This window comes from Anopheles bellator, chromosome 2 (genome assembly GCF_943735745.2).
Source record: "Anopheles bellator chromosome 2, idAnoBellAS_SP24_06.2, whole genome shotgun sequence".
In the NCBI taxonomy this organism is placed as follows: Eukaryota; Metazoa; Arthropoda; class Insecta; order Diptera; family Culicidae; genus Anopheles; species Anopheles bellator.
This window is the reverse complement of record NC_071286.1, coordinates 8,500,946-8,527,526: the sequence shown is the minus strand read 5'-3', so window position 1 is coordinate 8,527,526 and position 26,581 is coordinate 8,500,946. Positions and strand designations below refer to the sequence as shown.

The window sequence follows — 26,581 nt, the reverse complement described above, 5'->3', positions numbered from 1 at the left end:
TCGTCAGTGCCCGATTCGTCCTATTCTACGCTACTTCCGTGAGAAACTGAGGGTGCTGCACATAAATTGCCAGAGTGTGCTGACGCCGTGTTACTTGTGTGCGTGACTAGTTAATAATGTAGATAAAAATATAAAATCCAAAAAAGGCTGACAAAAGAAGTACGCACGGGAATTTATATCGCAAGAGGTGGATTCTGTTTGCTCTCCAGTTAGTAGCGTTGTGCACGCAGTGTGTGTTTCTCTGAGCATTCTTTTGGAGGTAGAAAGAAGAGCACGCAATGACCTAAGAACGAAGAGAGCCACGCGGTTGAAGAGATGCTGTGCTTATCCGACCGATTGTGCTGATAACGTGTATATTTTTAGGTATCACGCTGAAGGTTGCAACAGGCGTTGGGAAGCATATGAGAAGTATCCAAATTTTAACTGCCTGTTCACAGTTAGAGATAAAAGAAGCTTCATGCTCAAAATCTCTCAAACGACAACAATGACAACAATGACAACAATAATGCCGAAATTTCGTATACTGTTGCGAAATGGTGGTTGCTCGCGTGACTTTGTCCAACATTAAATGGTCATCTTGTGACTGAAAACAAATAAGCATGGACTTGTTAGCGAAGATCAATACTAATGAAAATTGTAAATCTTGCTGTGCCATGCTTGCACGCTACGAATTTCGATTACGAACCGGTTGCTAATAAATACTTTCTTGATTTTAGCGTATGAAATATCCTCCTGATTAAAAAATTACCGTTCTCAGGAATGTACAGAATTTTATCAAAAATAAACGCCCTAGAATATGGCGACGTGATAAGGTTGCTTTAGCACGTGTGCAATCTCATGACGTAGCTTTGCTTGTTTAGTTTAAATTGCTCAAACTTGAAAACTTATGCATGCGGTAAAAGAGCAGAAGATAAGGAATAAAAAAATCGTCTGATCGCTTTTAGCGCGCGTTTTCAAATGTTTTCCATAAGAACACCATTTGAGGACCCCTCGCAGCGTAACGTCGTAACGCCGTGGTGCTGTCATCATGGTAACGCTTCGTTTGGTTGTCAAAACAAATCGCGAGTTTTAGTTGGCTCCGATATTTACCACGAAAACCAATTTTGCGATTGTGAAAAGCGGCTTTACTTCGTTTGGTGGAAGCATTTTTGGGGCAGCGTTTCAATAAGCTATTTGCTAGCAAATTCGCATAATGGTAAGTGAGCGAAACGGCTGCCTAACGGGCCACTTCCACCGTCCAAGCGATGAGGTGGAAGTTTTGTTCCCCCTTCGATTATGTTTCTACTTTACATTCCTTTTGCCTTTTCGTTGCCTCCGGAACAGTCGCAAGAAGTGGAAGAAACTCTCAAGCGGATTCAATCGCACAAAGGTGTCGTCGGAACGATTGTGGTTAACAATGAAGGTACGTGTGTTTGGGTGTAGGATGATGTCATCGTCAAGCTTAAGAACGGCGAATGATTAAGACCGTATTTTTCGCTTCCCCTATCCGTAGGCATTCCCGTGAAAAGCACTCTCGACAACACGTCCACCGTTCAGTACGCTGGGCTGATGAGCCAGCTGTCCGATAAGGCACGGTCGGTGGTGCGCGATTTGGATCCTTCGAACGATCTGTCCTTCCTGCGGGTGCGCTCGAAGAAGCACGAAATTATGGTCGCGCCCGACAAGGACTTCCTGCTGATCGTCATACAGAACCCGACGGATTGAGCTCGAATGCGTGAAAGTGAGACAGCTTGTGCTTTATTTGTTCTAATTTTATCAGTTTGCCTTTCGGGCCCGCGGTGAACGTAGAAATGGGCCCGAGAATTGGTGCTCAACGCACTACGAGTAAATTATAACGAAACAGGAGTGCATAGGACCCGGATGGGTTAGTCGTGATGAGTGCAGCGTGCAAATGGAGTTAAATTATTGATCCGTTGTAGACCACTAAGGGCTTAAACAATACAACTTCCTGGGTTTGTCAAGTTTTTTGATTTATTTTTCTCTCGTCATATAAACCTTCAGCAAAATGCAAACACAATGAACAAGTTCAAGTTCTTTTAATACTCCGGAGTGTGCAAAAGTCGTTCCGAATCCGTAGCAACGGTTCCTTCCTTCAATCGTTCGGTGCTATCTATCCGTTACACGCTATTTCATCTACGAGAACTGGACCATAAAAACACGAAATTAAAGAAGTTGCTACGAAAGGAGGCATTCAATAAATGTGCCTCATAAAACCTACACATGATTTGAACGGTCAGTACGGCTGTTGATGTGATGTCCGATATCGAAACGAAGCGGCGCTCTCACTACTCACCGGGACTACTTAAACATTGGGGTAAATTTATTGTTTCTTCTACTGACTTACGTTTTCTTAAGGGTTATTGTTTGATCAATAAATTGGTCCAATTTTCTGGTACATCTGGTACTCTGTGGGATAGGTTTCGGATGGGACAAGATCGTAACAGGGTTCGTAGATCACAAGAGTCGGATTACCGGAGATCCGACCTGTATAAATAGGAAAGCTTTCCTACGAACCGGTCCTGAATACCGCTAAAAGTTTCATGCCCTTCTGGACACACTCGCTAATTTTATATATACATATAGAAAAAAGTAACACTCATTACGAACTCTTTACAAACGTTAAAGGAGCTGAAACTGTTAAAATGCTGATGAGCAAAGAACACCGATCGGAAAGAAAGTTGTCTAATCCTTTTTCTTTTCGAGGGACGCTTAAAGCTCTACCCGGTTCCGATCGTTGGGACACTGCGCACCAAACCCCTGTTATCACACGTCCGTTTCCGGATGGGGTCCTTTAGCTCCGGGGTCCGTTTTGTACCTTCAGTCGCACCGATCGGCGATGTATAGTTTTAGAATTTTCCTACATAGTTTTGCTTGAAATTGAAGTCGTCTCGAGGTTTGTATTTCAGTTCCTCCGTTTGCCGTGGCTTATCCTCTGTCCACTGCCGCACACCATCGCCCTTCCCCGGCGGGCCGCTAGCGAAGGAAATCACTCGGGAAGTCGCTCACATCAACCTGTTCCATCATGGAATAGTTTTCGATTTCGTACGAGAAGCGCACTTTCATGCGCAACCCACTGCCGATGGCGGCGTTACGTGTGATGAGCAGATCCTGCATGATCATTCCGCCCGGTGGCATCACCGTTCCGGACGGTTCGTGTAGGGTCAGCGTGAAAGACCTGGGGACGGCAGCCTGAAAGACAAACTTCTCGATCGTATTGTGGGAACCATTGGCCGTCTGTACGGTGATGCGGGCCGAAGCGGATGTCACGGGCCGTGGCTCGAAGGCATTGCCGTTCACGGGCTGTTCCTGATTGTATGGGTGCATAAAGAAGCGAATGTGGATGTCGTCCTTCTGGTACACGTCGATCGTAGGTATCATTGGCATCGCGGGGCGATGCATTACCGGACCGGTGCCTTGCGTAAGACCAAGCATACCAAAGAACTCGTCGTTGGGTGCGTTTTGATTGAAGCTCGCTGATGGATACGGATGGGTTTGGGTGTTGGGCACAGGAACGACGGCCAGAGCGTTGTTGCCATTCGCATCACTGGTGAAGCAATCCCCCAGGAGATCTAGCAGAATGTCCTGATTCTGTCGGACGGAAAAATCCCGCATTGGTACAATAGTCTACCGTGGCAAGTGCTCAATTTCATCTTACCGATGGCTCCTCCACGGGTGCCTCCTGCTGCTGTTCGACTTCCTCACTCGGGCCACTCGAGGCAAAGTCTGCGTTGTACACCTTGTTGGTAAGCTCAGAAAGCTTCAGTTTAGGCATCTTTTCCAGCAACGACGTCCGCAGGTGCCGATAGTCGGTGAACAGTTGCGAAAATTCGTTCGCTCGCTGCTGCAGATCGATGTTCAGGTGGACCCGGAATGAGTTGATGATGTTTTGTATTTCTCTGTAATGCAATGGCCGCATGTGTAAGTGGTTTTTCGTACCAAAGTTCGCCTTGTTTTTCTACTTACGGAGTGCAACCATCTATCCGCACGCTAATCTTTGCCAGCGATACGAGGATATACTGTTTGGTGGTAATCGATAGCTGGGGAGCCCACAGAAGTTGCCGATAGTGTTCGATCAGCTCAAACTCTGTAGAATTGGGACATTTGAGTAATTCATTTTCCGGATTTTCTAATTCTCAATTCCACCCATTGTGACTTACCATCGAATCCACCGGCTTCGCTGTACTCTCCAATCGTCCAGACGGCCACCTGTACCAGCGGTTGGCGGTTCTCCAGTTGGTTCATATTCATGATGGCTTCCCACATCTTGCCGGTGATGAAGCGCTGCTCGTTTACCGGACTGTTCGAGATGAGCTGTATGGTGGATGAGATCACGTCGTCCCGTATGTGGTTTCCGGCCTAACGAACAACAAAGCTTGATCATTCCCGTTCGAATGTTGTAAGAATCAGTACAAACTTACGATCGTGAGGATCCGTAGCAGCACGTCCAGGTGCCAGTGTATCGATGGCGAGTAGGTTTCGGCGGCCAGGACGATCTTGCTGCTGCAGAGTGCCTTCATTTCCGCGTCCGTCGACTCCAGGTAGCGCAACAGTTCGCGGGCCACCATCTCGATGTTGTGCCTGTTGACGAGCGTGAACGAAAGCTCCATGGCACAGCGCTGTATCGAGGGATCGGCATCCGAAAGGCACTCGAGGATGGTGATGCGGTGCCGCTGGACGGCCGTCATGTCCTTGTGCACCGTTTTGACGAGCGTCAGCAGCCCTATGAAGCGAATGTTTTTGTCGTTGTTGAGCAGAAAGCGCCCGAGAATGTTGACCGCCAGGACGCGCAGACTGTTCTCCGACTCGACGTTCATGATCGTGAGTACCGTTTCGTAGAGGATCGCGTTGCCGGCGTTTTTGCTCGTCTCAGTGTTCGTCGCCACCTGCGCCAGCACGTCGTTCATTATCTCCGACTGCGCCGGGTCCCCGTGGCCGAGGACGCGCAGCAGACGCAGGATCTTCACCTGCAGGAAGGGATCGCTGACACCGCTGACCAAGTGCTCGGGCGAGTAGCCGGTTACGATGAGCGATTTCAGCATCCGCACCAGCGTCGGGATGATCGATTTGAAGTACCGCATCACGGCCACACTTTGCTCGCACATTTCGGTGATCAGCGTGATGGTTGCGATTAGAATGCCGTGGTTCTTGTCCGCCAGGAACACCTCGCACTTGGGTAGGTAGTCTTCCATCAGCTCTGGGACGCGGCGCACGAACCGGAAGGCACAAAGGATCGCTTTCTTGCGCAGGAAGGCATTGGTCGAGGCGATCAGTCGCTCGACGTCGTTGCACAGGTCACGTGCCATCTCCGGTGATGCAATGGCGGCTAGTGTGCAGAGTGCGGTGCCCACGATGAACTGTGTCGGGCTGTTCAGATCGCTGCGGAAATCGGAATGATTTTGATTTAAACGAAAGGAGCTTATAAACGCCTTTCTAAAGATCAACACTCTACAGTCAACAAATTAGTTGTTGAATAGTCCTTTACCTAGCTGACGTTTGTAAAACTTAATCGTGGAACATAAATAACTAGCAAGTAACGATGCAAGAGCAATTGTAGCACATCGAACCTCCATTGAATATCATCCAAAATTATTATTTCGAAAACATTAATTGATTAATTAGAATTAGACTGATTCCATTGGGGTCAACGAATTTTCCCCAATCCTGGGATTGGGGTTGGAACGTGGAATCCTCTGGGGGAACCGAGGGCCAGGAATGGTCGCATAATTCCGTCTGCAAGCACTTTTGTACCCAAAGCAAAAAACATGTTACATCCATAAAATTGACACGTCGGTCGTAGAACCTGCGGTCGTCTAAACCCGTGTGCCACGACCCACGACGTTCGTGGAAGGAAAAATAATTAAATTTTTATTATTCAATCCGGCGGGTCGCCCGTGAATCCGGGTCGTTGATGAAACTTTTTCGTGTCCTTTTGTCGAGGATCAGCAGAACCGTAAAAAAGCCACTGGGCATAGACATTTGAATCGCGAATAAATTAAGCGGCGTGTTAGCTTATGCCAATTGGCGGGAACTCATCCCGTTCCGGTTCGGATCCCGGTCAGATTAGGGACCGTTTTTTGTTCTTCTGTTTCGCTTACTTTTTAAGGCAATTGGTGAGCAGCACGTGCACGTCGGCCCGCTCGTCCAGAAGGAGCATCGCGCCCAGGTAGCCGATGCGTTTGTCGGTGTACTTGGCGCTGGCGGCCAGCTTGAGGCACTCGACCTGCCCGAAGTGGGCCGGGTAGCCGAGCATGTGGATGTACAGCAGCTTGGCCATGTTGCGACACTTCCAGATGCAGTCCGTCTCGCGGAAAGTGCTCCGGATGTAGGCACACTCGGTGTTCACGACGGCACGCTCCTCGGCCGCCGTCCGACATGCCCGTATCTGGCGTATCAGCTCCCGCAGCCGAGTCGGGGCAGGTTTCCGCACTGCCGGTGGGAAGGATATTTATTTTTAACCGAATGGCGGCTTCCGGCCAACGGACGTCGTACGCTAATGGATATTCCAGGATACTCACAGATGTTGGTCTCGATGGTTTCATTGATCACCTGTTTGATGTTGTTGATCGTCAACCCCGGGCTGTACCTGAGCGGGACCAAAACAGGGTAAAAAAGGAGAAAACATTAAAGCGATTGTATTCGATTAACGTTAGGGGTGTAACAAAATGGAGACCCGAACTACGAGCGCGTCCCTTCCGGTGGTCGGATCATTACGGAAAAAAGGGTCAATGTTTAGCGTCGGTGGCACCGGTCCCAAGAAAAGGGTCGGATTTAATCAACCGTGTCCGAAAGTCGCCAGGGGACCCTCCGCCTTTAATGGCTAATGATTATTCGGGGTCATGCTTCTTGGTGTGGTATCCGTCGCTTCTTGATTCAATTAATCTGACACCGTGCCTCGCCGGTTTGGCTTGCTCCGTTAAGCGAAAGATTTTCCCGATTAATGGTCACATGTTTTCGGAATGCCCCCATTTCGCTATTGATTGGTCATTGTGGATAGATCGATCGTAGTATTAAAAGAATGTTGGAAAAGAAACTTTCAAAAATTGTTGATCCCACAGAAGATTTACTGTTTTTGAGCTTGACAAACTAATCCTTCTAATATTCTGTAGTTTGACCATTAAAACTTTGATGAAAGCATTTTGATTCCATTGGGGCGTCCACCGCAACGACCTTAGCTGAATGCCCTTACGCAGAATGTTTCCAGCCACATCCAGCTTTATTTATGATTTATTAGCTGTAAGGAAAGAACCGTACTAAGCAGCAACTGAAAGTTTTGCGCACTGTTAGAGTTCGAGTTGAGCCACAACCACATCCCGTGTGCCAAAACTTAATACATCGCCTAATCAAAAAGTTTGCTTTGAAGTCGGGTAATAAAAAGTTTTTTCGAAGCAAAGTTATCTGTCACGAAGGACTACATCAATCATATGTTTTATAAAGCCTTATTTAAAATGTTATTTTCAAACTACATTTAGTTGGCAAGAACTAGTTTTAGAGAATTCGAAAATATTTCGAATTATGCGTACTTTTAACAAAATGGCGAATAAACAGTCACGGGGAGAGCAGCACACATAAAATGTGTGCTGAAAAGTTTATAGCGATCAATTACAGGACAGATAAGATTTCCCTCCGAGCAGAGATCGAATTAAATTTGTTGCCTCACATTACGCCGTCATCCTCCGGTCGGTCGTTAAAGCCCCCAAAGCAGAAGCTCATCAGTCCACGGCGCACGGCTCGCGGGCAACGAGCAACAGCAGCCAGCCAGCCAGCCCGCAATCAGTTTATGGAGTCGCTGCCGGTGGGCAGGGCGACCACGGCGTACAGACAGGAACAGAAGAAAACCACCGCCAACAAATCCCAAAAGCCATAATTTTGTGTACAAACCTCCTCCGTCGGGTGTGCTCCGTCCTACCCAGCAGTTCAGTGCGGCCGTAATGTCGTAAAAAAGTTGATACATCCGACTTCCGCAAGGCACGCAACGGTAGCAACAAACGAAAAAGGAAAACTGTTGCTAACAAAATTACGCACGACCCGCACGACGGCTCGCGGGAAGCATTACCGTCGGCCGGAGCTGGAGCCGGAGGTTTGTCTGCCTCTTGGCTATTTGGCTATTAAAAAGTTTATTGAATCTGCCAACACATCTGCTCGCGTCCGACTGGCAAGACACCCGGCCGGATTCCGATGGAGAGGCCACAGTCAAATTAAACACGCAACAAACGCGGCTCAAGTGACTTCGCACCTCACGCGGACAGCGGTGCTGAAGGAGGCCCGAGTCGGGTGCGAAATGGAGACGCTGGTGGGATTCGTCCGCTCCATTAGTCTGAACCGATGCTGGAACGGCGATAAAGCGAATCGAAATGGCTGCCACCAGGCGCCTCCATTGGCGCGCGTGAAGTTGACTGATCGGTGGATCATTTTCGAGTACATTACCGAAAATGTGGCTGCACACGGAATGGGCACCGGAAAAAAGGGCAAATTTAATAACTGTCAATAGTGACAAAGTATCAATTTTCCGCGCCGATTGCCGTCGATGCTGTTGGGTCGATAGCGCGCCGCCGACGCGCAAACGCAATTCGCTTTCGGTCACGGTTTCGTTCGGGGCTTTTAAAACTGTAAACGATGGTGGTGAGGCGACGATTGCTTGGGACTCTCGCTGGCTCTCGGTTCCGTGACCACCAGTTCCCCGGATTTGATTGATGGCCGTCGACCGAACGTGACTCCATCTCGCGATGAAGAAATGGGAAGTGGGCGAAAATATCAACAGAAGTACGTGCCCCGGGCCCTCGGAAAAACGTGTAAGTTCCTGATGCTGTCGGTAAACCGCAGCCCGAAAAAAGCGTCCCGATACCGGTGGTACCGGCCGTTGTTTGATGTAGTGGCGAATGGTGGAGAAGCAACGATGCCGCCAGGACCAACAAACAATCGGTATTCATCCCCGGGCCCGCGTGGCCTCCATTTGCCGGGCCGCGTCGGCCACTTGTTAGATATCGCTCGGTCGGCCGGTCGCTCGGAGTGTCGAAAGAAATGGGTTTTCCGGTTGGCAAAGCTCACCATTTCCCAGTGGACCATACTCGCTGGTTGCACCCGGGCACTGAATATGCTCGAGTGCTTCCGCCATCTGCTGGAGTTTCGTATTGGCCAACCGGCGCCTGAGGTTCAAAATCAACTCTTTTGATATGCAGAAAAGCGATGGAAACGAAAGAAAATGGTGGAAAAATGGAAACATTGTGTAGGGCATGGTTCCGCAACTCCGGTGGCTTTGAGCGTGGCGATTGCGTGCATCCGTTGCCGGATGTATCGGCCACGTTTCGTGCAGAAATTTGTAAATATAACCAATGGTTTGGAAGTTCTGATTTCACGTACAACAGGAGAATGCAAAATGATGGAACAACGTAAAACCTTGAGTCCTAGTGGCATAAAGTTTGCCACAAATCTAATCAACAAAATGTCGTTCCGTTCAATTAGGAGTTCAACAATCAAATAATGATGCTTGAATTAATGATGACAGTTAGCCCGTACACTCTTCTTTTCAGCTTAAAGTCGCGGTAAATGTTTTACGCCGTCCTTTCGTCGACAGACCTGTGTGTAGATTACCTTTGAAGTGCGCGGCAAAAATAGAGCTCAGAGAATGGAGTGAATTTTCGGAACGTCTTCGCGGGGGCCCAACACGTTTCTCGAATAAGACAACGCTCGCAAGAATGGCACGGAAGCAGCGTCGCAGCGGAAAAAAAGACTCCAACAACAACTGGTCGGCTAAAGCATGAGCGGCCACCGGGCTCGAGGAATCATCCCATACCGAGCCTGTCGGTCGAATGGAAAATCGTCAAATATTCATACAGTGTAGCACGGTTTCTTCAGTCTCAGGGTCGGGTCTCGTCGGGTCGGGTTTAATCCAACTTCGAGCGCACGAACCGGAGGAGGTCATAAATTCGGATTCACTCACCGCCTCCGAGGCGTCTGTTTGCGGATAAAAAGCGTGGCTATCATGCCGGGCCGCCGGGATGTGTTTCCCATCTGTCGATTACCTCCGGGGCGTACCCCATTCGAGTCTTATTAGTTCTCGTCCCAGCCACCCAGGTTCCGGGTGGCGGGTGCGCCTGGTGTTCCATCGTTCCTGGTTGAACGCTCCTCTCGAATGGGCACATTTTTGGTGTCTCCCATGGGGCCGCGTTCCCGGGGTTTCATTGCGTGCAGAAGGCCCACATAATCGGCCCACGATCGTCATTTGGCAATCAGCTCACAAGCTGGTGCCTCTGCGGTGGTGATGCCTTTCCATCAACCCCTCCGCCGGGAATCCCGGGATGGCCTATTTCAACGGTCTCACAGGCAGAAACAATGTGCATCGTGAGAGCAAAATACATCTCCGACATAAATCAACGGCATGCCGAGCCAGTCAGGCGCATGAAAGCAAAGCGAACGTGAAGTGGGCCAGATGGGTGAGGAAGCGAGGGCGCTTCTGCGAAAAAAACGCGAAACAGATTCTGGAAATCGGTCGGCGAGAAGTAAGGATCCATTTTCTGCGCTACGAACTGCAATATGATCCGACGCAACACTGGCCAATCGAGCCGTGTGGCGGAGTAGATTGCACACTGAATGGCGTTGGACAGCCTTGCACTTATCTCTTCTAGGGTTCCAGCTTTTGATGCGTCCAACTCATTACAAATCCGGCAAACGCATTTACGTAGCAGCCTGCGAGGCCATAAGCACTTAGGCCTAATGGCCTGAGTGATGGGCAAGTAGAGTAAATATGAGTGGCACGCTCTACAGAGCTGAACGACTGACAGGGTTTGTCGAGGAGGCTTAAGGCTCACCAGAGAGCCAACTCCGAAACGGAGAGCTCGATACCCGAAAGTTTACCACTTTCTGATGGTTATTTATTTTTGACGGAAGATTCTTTTTTAGTGCAGGAAGCCTTGGCCGTCGATCGGCCAAAAGTACGCAACGCAATGGTTGTACCACACACGTCGACCAACCAGTGTGGCCAGAAGACTGGACTTTTTATCCGAAAAGTTTCCGGACTTCATTACGGTGCAGGGTTGGGGCCCGGGAAAGTGCAACTGATAACATGGGGGAGTCTCACCTGGTGAGTGAGTTTTCTTCTGAGAAGTCGGATAGAAGTTTGCGCCCTTTTGCCGCTTGTTGAATGCGGTCTCTCTCCCGGTACTACGGTACGGTGTACTTTTTCGTCTGTTCGCCCGGTAAGTTGTTCCAAAGTTCCAGCCGAGTGAACTAACGAACGCGAGGAGTAAGTTTGGAACCCCCAACAACCGTCAAAATGCTGGGCGAGCGCAATTCATTAGGATTTCGATTTTCTCCTTCAACCGTGATCGCTACTCAATCGCTTAATGGGCGCAGTTCTGGCACTGCTTTTGGATTTAGTTGAACGTTTTAAACTTTCGGAACAACTTTTTAATTATCAACAATTTTTTAGTACGATCGTTCATCGTCGGCCACGGAAGCTTTTTTGCGCTCGAAGTGACCGGAAGCAACCCGTCATCGTTGTAATAATTATTTGGTTCCCAAATTCGGTGCATAACGACTGATGCTTCTTGTAACGCTACTTTGTTTATTCTTATCAGTGATTTGGTTATTTATTTATTTATTTATTCATTTTTTAACGCAAACTTCTCACATAAGACGCTTTCTTATCGTCCGCTCATGTACGGGCAAGCGAAGTTCACTAGATTTAGCAAGGTATCACAGAATTAATTAAAAAATAGATTTATGCTTGAAAACAAAATCCGATTTCGTTGCTACTCGCCACTGGTCAAAGCGAACGGCAATTGAGCGACGCTCGGGTGCACTCTGAGCGAGAAATCTTTGGAATAAGCGAGAGGCGGTAACTCAACTGCTCGAATTACTAATCCTACCTAGGACTAGGCGAGGACTGAAAATGTATTGAATTTTATCGCTAGCCTTTAACAAGTCACATCAATGATGATTAAATCTATCATCAGTTAAAATTTTCTGCTCAACAGGGTTCCCTTTCGAAATCCAGATTCCACCTAGACCACTGAAGTCATTTCTGAAGGTTACAAAATAGTTGAACGTTTTATTATGGGCCACCTCGATACCGACGACACCACCGATCGCCCCACTGGAGACAACCTTCACCGAAACCGACCAGCGGACTAAGCTACTGTTCGTTATATTTTATCACTTCCTGCGTCCGGGACACAAAATCGATGACAATTTGTTCGTAACCCGTGCTTCGGCGGGGCACAATACAGCCGTAATGAGTCCCCTGTCCAGTCCCCGTAACTTACACGGCGCCCAATCACCCTTCGCTGCTCTTCGGTTACTTATTAACTGTATCCGACGGACGGAAGGGTGGTCCTACTAGACCGAAAGGTTAAACGATGGCTTCGATGGTGGTAAAAAAAACGGTTGCAACCGAAAGACCCACAACAATCCGCCGGACCGGGGCCGCCAGTTGATGACAGTGTTGTCGTGGCACGGAACGTAGCGTAGTATCGATCGTGAGATACACGTACGTTGATTGTATGCCTGTCTCGGTTGTTGCTTTGTCACTGCTACCGGTTACCACCCCCGGTCTGACTTTCCCACCCCACCCCCCCCGGGTGGGTGACATTCAGTTCAATATTATCGATTTATTAGACCCAACGGTCGCTTCAAATCGTGCCCGTTAGGTGCTTGGAACCGGCGTGGTATCGGCACCGAATATGCACTCCGGACGTTAAGCAGCCAGCCGGACAAGGATGGCACACGATCATATCTCTTGACGCCCTTGGGTTTAGCTTTGATCCCCATCCCGGCTGCCAGCTTGGAAGGCTTCCAAGCTCGTCACGAGGAAGTTGACCGGACGAAAGTAGGAACACTATTTGTTTGTGGTTCGAGCACCCGTTTTTGTCCCACTCGTGGTGTCCATTCCTGTGTCAGGTCAGGTTTGACGGAAGGCCTGTCCATCGGTCCTGGGCTGAGGTGCGCCCGGCAGCAATGTTCCCAGGCAAAGACCCACAACCGGTTGATGAGTGATGACCAGCCGGTGGCGTACGATTGGTGAAAAGGAAGATAACGAGCGGACGAAACGTTGTGTTTGCCCGTGTGCGGAAGCGTTTTAAATGTTTTCACTCTGCCATGTTTATCGTGTCGCTGGTTTGTGTGGATTGTATCCCGTCCACTAGTGGCAAAAAAAAAATCCGGAAAACTCTCGGCCTCGCCAGGTCACAGGAGTGCCCGGTGCCACCCAACATTTACTTAACCGCCCGGACGTTATGTGCCGGGCGGCAACTGGGTGTTGGAGCATAAAATTCAGATTGTGCTTCGATGACCCGGGCCCGGCATGTTTGCCTTTGCTGGTCTCTCCTGACCAAGTGGCGCTCGAATGACGTTCGCTGGCGCTAGGTGGGACGAGGCGGGAAAAAAGCGGCTGCTTTATTTGTTATTGCGGCAAAAAAGGGATCGCCAACGGATCACCGGGTTGCTGGGCTCCTGTGGGTTTGGAATGTGGCCGTCTCAACTTGAGCTCCTACTGGGCATTCCTTGCCCTTTGATGAATCTGTCACCGGAGCAACTTCCCGGCGGCTGAACGGAAAATGAACACGTCCCGTCCGTCCGTCCGGGACATTTCGAAACCACTGGCGGTACGCAAACCCGGTGCCGCCTGAAAGGTAGAGCAGACAGGACAAAAAAGGGTGTCTCCTCGAGATGTTTTCTCCCTGTGTAATGGAGCTATGCGGAAAAAGGATCCAATTTGGGTCCGGCACTGCCGCTAGCGCAGCGAGCTGGACATTGACAACGGTACTGGTTACGCTGACGGTGCGTCTCCTTTTCCGGGTCCCAAAACTCTGAGGACTTGCAAAGGACCGAACGGAATCATATTTCTTTCCCCGGTGGGAACGCGCAAAGGCAATCAATCACGCAAAACCCGAACTGGTTGCCGGGGTATGTTTCAAATTTTTCAATAACTTAAGCTCTAATGGGTTTGACAAACTTTTTGACATTTAACTATAACTAACTTCTAGTTTTTCTCTCCTTTCTGCAATCCGCGGTTGGCGAAGTCGCTAGAGATACCTAGAGACGGTTCCATCTCCACTTCATCGCTTTGGTGATGGCGACAAGAATTCTTGGATTTCAAATGGCTAATGATGGCGTGGCAATGTAACCACGGCATACGGCATTCGCCAGCACCACCTTATGTCAACAGACCGGGAAACGTGGTGACAGCGAAATTAAACACCATCAGAGCACCCGTGGTTCGCGCACTGAAACGAAACTGAATCTAATTTACCACAGATCAGGTTCACAGGGCTGTGGACCCAGCGCTATGGCAGGACATCCCTCGAAGCTCGTATGGCTGCTGGCGTCTGCGAGAGTTTTTCACAGACTTCAGGAATTGAGTTTCGGTTAAAATATGCACGACTCACCGAGAAGCGGAGTGCGCGCGAATGCAGCGGATTTTCCGATTTTCCTCCCCACAAGAATGGGTGTTTGTGGTACTTCGTGGAAAGCAATTAAATGTTTACACAACAACAACGGAACGGAACCGCGCCCTGGGTTCGTGTAACTTGCTTTGGTGTCCGTCTTTTTTACCATTTAAATTAATTTTCTGCCGCGGCTACCTGGTGCTATTTGTTTTGACACTTAATTAAAACGTCAAAACATCCTTTCAAGTCGACAACGATATCGGTTATCGGTGACGAAATCTAATCATCGGCCCACCAGGGACTTGGAGGACTCGATCTCGAAGGGCGACACGGCCGATCCATCGCTAGTCAATGGCCTCACACTCGAAGTAGATTATTTGTAAGCAATCTTATTGTGCAGCGGTAAGTAACCGCCAGATAAACGATTTTCTTTGAAAACTTTCTCTCTCTCTTTCTCTCTCGCGCAGTCTGTTTCGCTTCTGAAAGCGTCTTGAGCATTCAGCTAAAAGCAAACTTTGACTTGTTTACGGCCATTCGATAAGCATTTGGGGTTGGGGTTTTGATAAGATTTCCCAAAGCACTCTTCAGTATCGCCCGAGGCGCATCAGTGTCCGGGACGGCCGGTGCCCGGGTCCAGGTACGAAAAGTTGTATTTGCCTCGGGAAAAGGGTGCTGTCGGAATCCTGAATGCAGCCCACGACCCTCTGGGACTCCCGGTGGTGCGGAAAGTGTCAAAGAGAGCGATGATGGAAAGTACGGTTAGGTCGCTGCCCGAAGGCTCCGTGTCCTCGAGGTTCGATAAAACAACATTTTATCTGATGGTGGCTAGGAGAATGTGGAAAGCGTCGATAACCGAACAAAAGAAAGGTGGATTCAAATAAGGAACTCAACGGACGACTTTCTGGTCTTGGTCCCAATTTATCTTCTGCCCATCAATTTCGTTGCTCGAGTGGTGTGTTTTGCAAGGCTATTAATTTTAATTATTTTCGATCAGCACCCTTCGCCTGGGGTCGTCTTTGAATCGACCACCGATCACCGAAGCACGTGTATGGTCCCGTTGTAAGAGATAGCACCCTACAAAAAGGACTCTGACTTTTGGGCTCAGCTTGAAGCGGGTTTGAGAAGTTGACTCCGCCGACGGGTTGTTTTCTTTTTGCTCCCGGAAGGTGCGAAAGTGTACCTCCCGAAGGAAAATCTTGACCCTCTCGAGGGGGTTTCGTTTGCATGGAACGAACTTTTAAACTATGTAAACTATGTGAGAATGGGTTACTTGCTGCTCGTCAATCAATCTGGTCTTTGTTTCGGTAACCCGTGGCACCCGGGGAAGCCCTTTTAGGCGCCGTTATGGGAAAAGTTTGTTGTCCTACTTTTACGATATGACCAGTAGGTTGTAAGACCAAAGCTTAGCAAATATTGGTCGTGCGTCAACCATGTGGTTGCGCGCCTTAATCGACATCGTTTAGGAGCTACATTGTGGATGATGATAAGATAATCTTTTCCAGTAATAATCTAACAATCTTAAGGGAAGGACAAAACAAAATTGAACGAAAGAAAAACTCGCTGCAAAAACTGCAAATAATCTCAAATCAGTAAAATCCGTCATATTCATATTTCTCCGTCACTTACATTATAAACTATTTCTTTTTATGCCTTATTAAAGCAATTTCAGCATCTGCGGTTTTTTGTTCGGATGCTTTATCCCTTACATTTTGGTAAAATCTTTCTCATCATTCGGATTTCGCTGTTGTTTTTCAAAGGTTCTGCGGCACCGTTGTCCAATAACTTTCAACCCCATTGCACTCTGTTGTCACAATGTTGCTTTCTGCACACCCCTTCTGAGCTACCTTTCCACAATGGCAAGTGATTAAATCGGTCCAGAACAACATACAATGTGTCTGCTTTTGAATGAGACACGGAAATCCTCTTCTGAAGGTACTCTTTGACGTAAACATGTTGATTCTTAAAGCTTACACAGCGTTTTGGTCTTAAAATGATCATTGACCGTGCTGACTTAAGGCCTTTGCACACCAAAACTGAAATGAAATGAAATGAAAGTAGCGTAGCGAACGACGCGTTGTCTCGTATGGGATTCTATGGGACCCTTCACACCGGCGTCGACGAAAACTTCGTACGACGACGACGAATCTGTATGAAAAGACAACGCTCCTTTTGTGTCGCTTAAAAACTTTGGCCTTTGGCCGTATAGTCATAAACATCGGAGACAATTTATAATGAAAACGTTTGGCTACGTCTCTTGCTTGCATTACAACGGACAACACAAACGGCTCATCATAACAGTAACAATGACTGACCCAAAACCATGTTCAGATTATTGAAAGAAAATACCTCAAAAAGGAAAATTTGAGCGAACAGCTTTAACGACCCCATCGAGAGGTCTTTCAAATTTTATTATAAAACGTTTACGTCTTGCGTAGCCCAAACAAGAAGCCGAAAATAAATTCCATGTTCATCTTCCCATAATGCTCTACAGTATACAGGAAAGCTGATAAGCCTTAGCATGTCTGGCGGAAATTGGAATGTGTTTTAAATTCTTTTCGCTAGCGTCATCACGAGAAATTCGGATGGGAATCGAAAAAACGCTAAAAATGTCAGAATATGCAGGATCCACTCAGAGAGTGTATGTGCTTCTAATTTCATGTTAATCCTATCGCCGAAATTTCGGTTACGCCAGTGTAAAGTAACCATTCGCGTCCCGTTCCCTGCAAAATGGCGCATTCAACATTCCTATCGCAACGGATTCGTTAAGCGGATTTGCTGCTGCCCGTGTGGATAAAGTTAAAGCACGCAGATAATTTTATCGCAGACCGCCCAAAGCCAAACGTTTTTCGGGCCAATCGGGGAACGTAAAACATTCGCTTCGCCTATCCTCGAAAACCACGAGGTACGGCATCGACAAGGAATTTGTTTCGAATTCGAGTGCCAAATTCGGTTGCTCGAGGCAAGCAAACAGTTTCGATTCGGCACGTCTTGTCGTTTTCTTGAAGTTTAAATTCCAAGAAGGGCTTGGCTTCGGGCGTTGTTATCCTCCATCGGCGGTGGCGACTGAAGCCCTCGGTTCCCAGGGGTCCGGCTTTGACAGGTGTTCGATAGTGTCGCCTCATTGGAAACCTCCTTATAGTCGTGTAAGGAGGAGCATGTGTCAAGACCGAAATGAACGGCTGTTTGTTTGTGCAGTCCAAACAAGCGGAGAACTACACGAAGATTAGACAGACACGCAGCGCAGCCCGATTTAAGGGCCCTGCTGTCCTCGTGAACACGTCCTTGTCAGCAGCTTTCGGGCGAGTGAAAGTTTTGAAAACGTTCGATAAAAAAAGGAACTCATTTTCGGTCGGTGCGCTCCGTCGTTGTCGTTAGTCACTGTTGACAGTATGTTGCCCAAACAGGGCGCCCAGATAAGGGCAAAATGAGGTTAAGATATCACGCAGCGGAGCGTATGTAACGCTCCGCTGCTCGCAACTGCGAGTTGCGATACCATACAGCTCGCCGCTTTACTCATCTTCCTCTTATCAGCAGATAAGAGAGTCACCCACCACTGCCCAGCGTGTATTTCGTGTGGTGCATCGAGCGACCGGACGACAGGTTTACTGTTACGAGCCGCCGTTGAACAACAGGCTGAGGGTGAGATAACTCAAATGAAACAACACAGCCGGGCGAAGGCAAAAATGGTCACCCATCGTCCAATGGATACGTGCGGGGCCAAGTTTTCGGTCGTAAACTGTGCTGAAGGAATGTGTGTGTCGTTGATCCAAGGATCGGTGTTCGCCTGGCCGCAGATGCAGTCACGTACACCGTAGCACCGGTTTTGGTGTCGCCAGCTGGCGGCGACCACAGGGTCTTCCGTGGTGAAAGTAGGGCCACCATCCCAAGATTGGTGCTGGAGACAAACCACTCACTTCACTTTTGACCACCGGCAGAGCCATAATAAAGCAGTCAACCCGTAAATGGAGTCCCAGTCGACGGGTGGGACACTAGTGATCGTAACTTCTACTTTCCGTGCAGGGAGGGGACCGGGATCATTTCGCTATCGTGCGGTGGGTTATGCACTTTGGGCTCAGGATTCATGCAAAAACTTCCGAGAAGATTCCCGTGGAGCATCGCGAGAACTTTGCGCCACGTGGCACGGTGACTCATTCGGTGAACCGTCCGGGATCGGTGGTGGGTGTAATGTGCAAAAAAACGGAATCACGCCATGCTGCCACCACCATCATCACTAATGAGGAAAAATGGGTGCCGGAGGTGGAATCGTTCTGGAAAGTGTGGAAAAGTGCTCACAACATTGGTGGTGAAAATGCTTGGATCGGTGGACGTGTTGTCGTCGCTAGAGGAACTCCGTTGTTTTTTAACTCACATATCAAACCTTTTTTTTCAAGATGATGATGAAAAATTTTGGACGTTGAATTCTCCTTTATTTTCCGTATGTTTCTGGTTTTTTTAAACCGCCTACAGCACCGGGAGTGTTGTAGTTCTATCTATTTCTGTATTGCGACTCGACCAATCGTTAAAGTTGAGCCGATCAATCGATTCCGAAGCGAAAGACGTCAGCCTGAAACCGGGTGACGGTGCGGGACGCAACAATTCAAGTTGTAGATATTAGAGCTCTGCTCTCCCCAATCTTATAGAGTATTGTTTTTTTTAATGAAGTTTAAGTCTAAACGAACAATTCCTAAAAATGTGAATGACTTTGAAAAGAATCATTTCCGAGGGATAAGAAACCTAATTTTCAAGCCGCATTCCCAAGAAATGAAAGTTATATAAAATACAAAGTCACAATCAACAAATTATATAAACATTTACACATATTCCTATTAGTCAAACAATTGTTAATCGCAGTGTGGGCCTCCAGAAAATTATAGAAGAGTTCTCGATTGTCTAAAGAGGTCGATAGGGGTTTGGGCGATAGAACCCGTGATCCTTGAAATGGGAATGGTTTATTGTAATTTAAATTTCGTCAAATAATGCTGCGATATTTTTTATTACTTGTTGCTAAACTTAACCCTACAAAAATGTAGCGACAAAGTACCATCACATGAGCGCATGAGGGTAACGTATGTAAGGGAATGTCATGCCGGGTCGGTTATGGATTGTTATTTCGTTCCGAGGAAAAATTAAATCGAAACAGATTTCAGCTTGCGGCACCGATAAGTCAGCGCCATCGCCCAAAGAGTGTACCATCGCCTCGAGAGTGAAACAGCAAAAATTGAATAAACCGCAAATGAGATTCCGAGCCGGGCTGGGCCGGGTCGGAACGTGGAATGGTAATCTGTTGATATTTATCTCGCAATTTGTACCTGCAGATGGATGGCGGTTACTGGCTTACTGAATTAACTCTCTCCCTTCCTGCTCTCTGCCTTTCACAATGTGATGGAGAACGGCATGGCCCAGAACGGACAGGCGACGCGACGGTTGAGTGGAAAATGTAAAATAGATATAAAACTCCGTCTGACAAATCATTTATCATTCATCTCGGGCGACTCGTGCTGGTACGACGGAACAACATCAGCGTAACGGAAAGTGTTAATGTTGTCGTAAAAATAAAGACCGATCCGTTTGCCGGCAGAGGCGGCAAAGGAATGACCGGATCTTTGTGAACGTCTCTCTAGATCCGCGGCCCTCCGAAACCACTTTCCGGCGTGTTCGGTGGCCGAGCGGCGAATAGTTTCGTTCCGGTTCGTTTGGCCGGTGAACCCTACCGTAGCATGGAAATAAGGGCTCCCCCACGAGGCTCTCTCGCCGTGCCGTGGGCAGTGCCGCGGACTTGGCTTGCACGGTGAACCGTTCGAAAGAGGTCATAGAAATTTATTACCGAATTTCTCCACCCGACGGCGGTGAGTCCGGCACATTTTTCTTTTGGCGGTTCGAGAATTTGTCCTCGTTTCGGGCGTCAGCCGTGCGGCCTTACACAAGCTAAAAGCTGAAGAGTAAGCACCGCGTGTTAGACCAATCGTAATTTGTTCCGGCTTTCTGGTGCTCTGGGTCGATCGAAGTATGGCATTAATCACCGGTCGATCAAAGCGGGTCGGAAAGCCGTGCCGCGACGGACTGAACCACCGATACAAATCATGCCCAGCCAGTTGTGTGACGCTGGACAGCATTCGCCCAGCAAAGGTTTGGTTGATTTGTTTCTTCTCTTAATGGTGCAAATCGAAATGAAGCAATAAAAATCGAGCTTTCGACGGCCGCTGATGGAGATATTGTCCTCCCAGTCCAAGGACATCGTTGAACGACTCGGGCTAGGGGCCCCCGCAAAAAAACTTTGGGCCCATAAAAGATGCTGTCTTTACAAACACAAAATTTGCGGGCGGAAATGAGTTTTTCAGACATCTCGTCTTTTTTCTTATTTTTAACTACCATCTCCGACTTTCCGGGGCCCTGCGATGGAGCCGCCCGGTGGCGATGGAGCCGCCTGGTGACTGACCATTCCCAGTGGCCAAACACATTCACTTTTTCTGTTGCTGTTGCTTGTGTCTTTTGGTCACATTTCGTTGCTCTCCATATTCGGGCGATGAGCGTGTAGCAGCTGTTCGTGGACAACGACGCCGCCCGGAAACGATTAAGCGGAAAGATGGTGGAAGGAAGTGAACAACTTTCTATGGCAATGGGTCAGCACCACGGCTATTTCGGACGACGATGTGGACGGTTTTAAGGAAATGTGCCTGCGACCCTCGAAAAGGCCCCCGGAAAGTTGTTACAATTTATGAATCGACAAGAAACCAGACGGTGACGGCTTAATTAAGTAATATTAATGTGACGTGCGGGTGCAAACAGTGGCCGCAATGGGAAGGCGCTCTCGGTTTGCTCTGCTAAACTGTTTCATCATCGACGCAAGAAGACTGTAGATGAAAGGACAGTGCTGTCAGTTTCCGCACCTAAATTGATCTGAACTCGAGGAAACTATTTTAAACTTGTTCAACTTCGTTTGCCACACGGTAGAGCCAAAGGCAACGTGTCGGCAACACGTCGCCTTATTGAGCGTGTGATTCGCCACGAGGTAAGGTGCTAATGAAGTTGAATATGCTTTTTCGAGGGGTTTGCTAAAGTTTACCTCCGGCCTGTGGAGGCTCCCTTTCTACCTGATTCTAAACAGTCCCATGTTTAGGACGTGCCGCGCTAGGACCTCTCTGGGAAGCTCCGGCATCAGACGAATACCCACGACCTGCGTGAAGCTCTTGTTTGTGGTGCGGGTCCCGTAACCGAATTCGACAGAGAGCTAATTAAGAAATTCGAGATCCAAGAAGATGGGCCAACATTCTAGTTCTTTCGCACGGGCCACTGTGCCGCGTGTGGTTTGTTGGGAACGTTACATCAATTAGGGAAGCTTGTTTTCTTCCGCTTTCTGGGCCGGCTGGAGAGCAAAAGGACGATCGGGGGGCGAGAACAAATAAGCAGCTGGGACGAAACGATTCTTTGCATCACACATACCCAGCGCCAGTGCCATTACCCGTTCCCAGGCTCTGTGTGCCCGAAAGGATATTACTTCAAATGGCACACTACACGTGGCCACAATATCACGGATCGCGCATCGTTACTGTTCGTTCACAAGAAACAATTACCAAACGGGCCCAAATGTGAAGCAGCACCAGTGTTTCCGGAAGTGATGGGTTTCTCGCGCTTCAACAGCGCCGCCAGCGCTGCGTGCGGTGTCTTGCTGTCTTGAGTTTAGCAACCGGCCGTGTGCCATCAGCGGCGGTCAAAGGCTTCTGGCGGCAACCACACGCGACACCCGCGTGCCTGGTTGGCCGAAACCCGCAACTTTCGGAGAAAACTCACGGGCTGGGCCCGGAATCAACCAGTGTCAGAATCCTAATGGACCACGGGTGCCGGAGGGTGAATTCGGTTAATATTTCATTGGAACCAGGCCTCCGGCGAGCCAAGAAGACACCCGCATGCCCTGAGTTCGCATGAGTAATGAAATAACCCGACGACGTTGGGCTGAAAGGACCCTCCGTCGATCCGAATTAGTATTTCATTCGGACCGATGTCCCCACGGCCTCCATAGAGGGCCACCCGTTCGGGAGGACAGTACGCAGTTCCCATTGCGCCAGTGCCGGGAAGGCAGGAAGACACATGTTTTATGGTGACTAAGCTACGGAGCTAAAGTAAGCGATTAATTATGTGCCGACGAAAGACTGGTTGGCAGCGGCACCGTTCAGCTTTTGTGGCTTAACTTGGGTTTGGGCACTCGCAGCGGGAAGAGAGTTTGTTTAAATCCACTCCACCGTAATTCTGTAATGACAAACCAAAGCGGGCAATCCGTCTAATTTCGAACGCAAACATTCGGCGGAGTCCATTGGCGTCCGAACTGGCCGAACGTGAGTTTGGGGATTTTCGTGTCAATATTGATTGTCCCTTTTTCCGTGTGGTCAGCCTATTTGGCGAACGAAATTGTTTCCCGGCCGACATTAGCGGACATCGTGAATCGCGGCCAACCGCTCATTTGATTGGTTTGGGATGATCTTTCTAGCCGACCCGTCCCGTGTCGTGGCACTTCGTCCGTGTCCGGTATTTGGGGACGGTTCGGACGGTGGGGATCAAATGATGGAAGGCTATACTTAGGCGCTCACGTTTGCAGCGCAATCGGTTTCGGTTCTTCGGATATCAACCGGTACTTCATCAAGCGGCCCACGATTGGCCATATGCGCGGGGGAAAGTTCGGGTTGCGTCACCGATAAATTGATACCGGCGATGTGGAACCGTTGGTCAAAGGGCGGGAAACTTCTATTGGGAATCTCCATTCGGGTACACCGACCAGTCGGGCACCTCGTGGTCGTCATTAGACCAATGAATAAGGGAACAGACCTTCGTGGAATGTGCGGCAAGGTCGTTAGGGCATGAGTCGAAATGTTATGGGGACTGACACTAATGTAAATTCAACAAAATGAGGCCAATGACGATTTTTCGTGTGTAGTGTGTGAGTCCAACACTATTGTAATGTCTATTGGAACTTGAGCAAATCAAAATCGCAAGGCACACTTTCCACTCCAATAGCGGCAAGGTGCGCCCCAAAAAGCTGATTTTGTCGCTCCAAAAGCATTGAACTACACGTTTCGTTTGTAGTTCGCATCATGTTTCGGGCCCGTCCCGCTACCCAGAATATGATCGGTCGGCCCACGGCCGGGCGGTGTACATTACACTCAAGTGTTGCTCGACGTAGTTTGGGCCCCGAAAGTGCTTTCCCGTTTGGCTACACTTTCGCTGTTTGCCTGTGAAGATCGAAGACCTGCCGTCTCTTCTTTTGATGACGCCAAACGCTGTGATGGAATTTTATTTAAAATTTCATCCCGACTGCTGCCGGCGGCACACGACGCCGGCCGTGATTGAATTTCGAGCCGAGACCAAGATCGATTTCGTGCGAGATCGGTGGCTGTGGTAATGTTTACCGTGGCGGGACAACACGTGCGCGAGTAGAGGGAACAGAAAACGCGGTGCCTTGCGCGTGCCTTGCGCTTAAATCGTAGCCACTTTTCGTGCCAGGGATCGGAAAAAAAACAGAAATGGAAAACGTTGTTTTAACGTTTCGCCGTGGCGCAATCGGCGGAATCGAAAACCAGAAGAAAATGGTGAAGGCGAATATGGAAATGAGCAACAGGATAATGATTGTTTCAGGGCAAAACGTGATTCCCGGAAGTGGTGCCGCACTTTCACCTGCGACCACCGCCGTTTAATGCAATTCTGGTGTAGTCTGCCACCCCGTGCAGGTAAGTGGATCCAACAGGGAGTGTGGGGGGGCTTTCCGGTGGCCTAAAGTATTGCCATCATCACGGTGCACCGTGAATGGCAATAATTAGTGCTTCTACTGAAGTCGGTCGGCAATGCAACATTCTTCGGGCGCCTCTCGCGTTCTCGTGAAAGTGCACGAAGTGCAAACGAGAGGCTCGGTCGGGTTCAACCCCAAAACTATGGAACTGCTATCGTAAATCTCGGGGTGATCCGTTAAATATTAAACCCGCTGCAGGCAACAAAACGAACGGAACACGCTCGCCGGATTTAACTGGCTGGCTGGTGGGCTCGTTTGTAGCGCTTGTCGAAACTGGTCTAAATTGGATTTAAAAATTCATCGCCGCGAAGCGTTTTCGTGACGGAGTGACTTTTAACAAGCCGTTTTAGTTCCAAACGTCTAAACTTTGTGTCGAACTTGTCCCTTTGCCCCTCAGCAATGGCGTAGGACCGGCGAGTGTCGACCGGGTTTCTTGGGGCACCAAATTCAATAGGAAAGCGCCACAATCGCACATCGCGACCTTGTTTTTATCAATATTGCCGTCGTCGGTAGGTGGTGGCTTATTGGAGGGATTTCCTACGATTGATGGACGCGCTGGAAATGGAATGGAATGCCGGCAAATGGCAGGCTTACACCGTTGGGACGTCGGGAAGTGGCCATCGTTTTGTGTGGCGGTAACAAAGATAACGAAGCAGACGCCGGGCCAAAGACTTACAAAGATATTTGCTTTCCTCGGCAACAGACGCTTTTCCCGCGACGCGAGCCGCCGTCGGTTGGTTGGTTGTACTACTTCATAAGAAAGTTATTACGCGCGCGAGTCGCTCTGGCCCTGCCGGGTCTCGGAAAATCGGTAAAAACAAAGTAGAAAAAAGGTGGGTAAAAAAGGGAACCGCAAAAGGGGCCAACTGCTGGCAACAAAATCGGCCGTGTTTTCGATCGATTCGTTTGTTTTTCTGCGCCCCACGAACGGGCTTGCGATGGGGTTCGAGGATCAATACGGTTTGATTGATGGGTAAAGCTGGAGAGATTTTTGGCAAATTTGTTGTCCGCTAGACCGCACAAAATGTACACACGCTGTAAGTGCACATTTTTGATTCTTAATCATCTCACAACGTTCGCGACTCTCGAGATGGGTGCACTAATTAGCTAATGGACTGTGGGCTGCGACAGGGCTGTAGTAAATGAGGCGAGAAATCTCGGGGATTGAATTTGGAACGTTCTTTCGGTGACGCCAAACCCATCCTGGGTGATGCTCATGTTGCAGTGCAACGTTTTCATCGGGGTTTTACTCGGAACCGGCCGATGGCTTTATTGAATTTTATTAGCTTCCCAGCAACCAGCAATCGGTATGCATTGGTATTATATTAAAATTTCATTTCATGGGCAACGCAAACAAATGGCCATTTTGCATTTAGATGATGGCTACATTCGACGGTTGAACTGCAGTTGAGAAAGGTTCGCACAGGAATTAATGAAAATTTTATCATTGATCCGAGGTGATTTTTGGTAGCGCAGCGAGCGAGGAAAATGAGCACAGCCTTCCTGCGCGGTGCTTTCCGGCACGTCGTATCGATTGTAGTTTGTGAAGCCAAACCATCAATATCTGGACGGGGTGGCTTAAAGAACACGTCAGCACCGTGCCGAGGTGATGCATATTGCAGCAACTGTTGCATTTTGCAGCAGATTTATAACGACCACTCGTTCGAATCCTCCGAGCCCGTGCCGGGTGCAAAGCCTACTGAAGTGCCTTCGTGAAATATTGAATCACACTCACACATGAGTGCAGACTGAGCCTAGCAAACGAATGCATCGGGCACCCTTAGACCTCAGGGAGCAAGCGAAGCACAGTCGAAGTCGTCCACTTTCGGCGAGCCAACAGTTGTTGCCTTGACGACTCAAGATTCAGTCCGTTTGTCCGGGCAAGTGATAGAGCAAGCAAAAAAAAGGAAGCAAATGCTAACATCAACGGATGTGATCAGCTCAAACAGTGCCCAAGAGGGCTCCTCCGTGAACGGAACCGTGAACCGTTGGTGCTGTAAGTTTCTTTAACAACGAAACTTTTTCCGACAGTCACTCAATCCACTGAACCGTAACGGATGTGGGTTAGTCCGCTACCGGTTAACTGCTGCCCAACGCTGTGCTGCCCATCAACCCATCACTCACCGACCGCCGTTAACTTCCGCCAGGACCGCTAGTTGGCCCAACTTTGAACGGTGCTTGATAAGATACGTTACCTTCGATTGTGCTCCGGGGGTAAAATACTCCAATCGCTTTCGTAGTACGGGTACATGTTGTGGCCGCTGCTGCTGCTGATGCTGGTGGTTGGTCAAATGTTGGCCAACCAGCGCTAGGTTGACGGAATAGAATCAACGGAGCCAAATATCGCGTAGGCCGCGTTACTTTTACTTAGCCACTGTTTTTTTTCACTGCAACTGAATCTCCGGAAATTCCGACCACCGATTTC

The 26,581-nt window shown here is 48.8% G+C and overlaps 2 protein-coding genes across 2 annotated transcripts; one reads left to right on the top strand and one right to left on the bottom strand.

Moving 5' to 3' along the window:
- Positions 1-1,056: 1,056 nt before the first annotated feature.
- On the top strand, positions 1,057-2,409 carry LOC131210146 (dynein light chain roadblock-type 2). Its single transcript, XM_058203351.1, has 3 exons — positions 1,057-1,195; positions 1,324-1,402; positions 1,493-2,409. Exons 1-3 carry the CDS (start codon positions 1,193-1,195, stop codon positions 1,702-1,704), a joined length of 294 nt encoding a protein of 97 aa, XP_058059334.1. The 5' UTR covers positions 1,057-1,192; the 3' UTR covers positions 1,705-2,409.
- Positions 2,049-26,407, bottom strand: LOC131210144 (AP-1 complex subunit gamma-1-like). Its single transcript, XM_058203347.1, has 8 exons — positions 26,352-26,407; positions 6,516-6,583; positions 6,096-6,426; positions 4,419-5,376; positions 4,158-4,356; positions 3,964-4,084; positions 3,656-3,896; positions 2,049-3,588 (listed from the first exon to the last, which is right to left on the bottom strand). The coding sequence occupies exons 1-8, from the start codon at positions 26,405-26,407 to the stop codon at positions 2,974-2,976; spliced, it is 2,589 nt and encodes an 862-aa protein (XP_058059330.1). The 3' UTR covers positions 2,049-2,973.
- Positions 26,408-26,581: the final 174 nt, after the last annotated feature.

Bases quoted from the DNA above. Each gene is read 5' to 3' on its own strand.
- LOC131210146 (XM_058203351.1), top strand. The intron at 1,403-1,492 runs GTACGTGTGTTT...CCCTATCCGTAG, and splicing joins GATTGTGGTTAACAATGAAG to GCATTCCCGTGAAAAGCACT.
- LOC131210144 (XM_058203347.1), bottom strand. From the start codon at position 26,407: ATGTACCCGTACTACGAAAGCGATTGGAGTATTTTACCCCCGGAGCAC. The intron at 6,427-6,515 runs GTGAGTATCCTG...TCCCACCGGCAG, and splicing joins AACCATCGAGACCAACATCT to TGCGGAAACCTGCCCCGACT. The intron at 3,589-3,655 runs GTAAGATGAAAT...TCCGTCCGACAG, and splicing joins CACCCGTGGAGGAGCCATCG to AATCAGGACATTCTGCTAGA.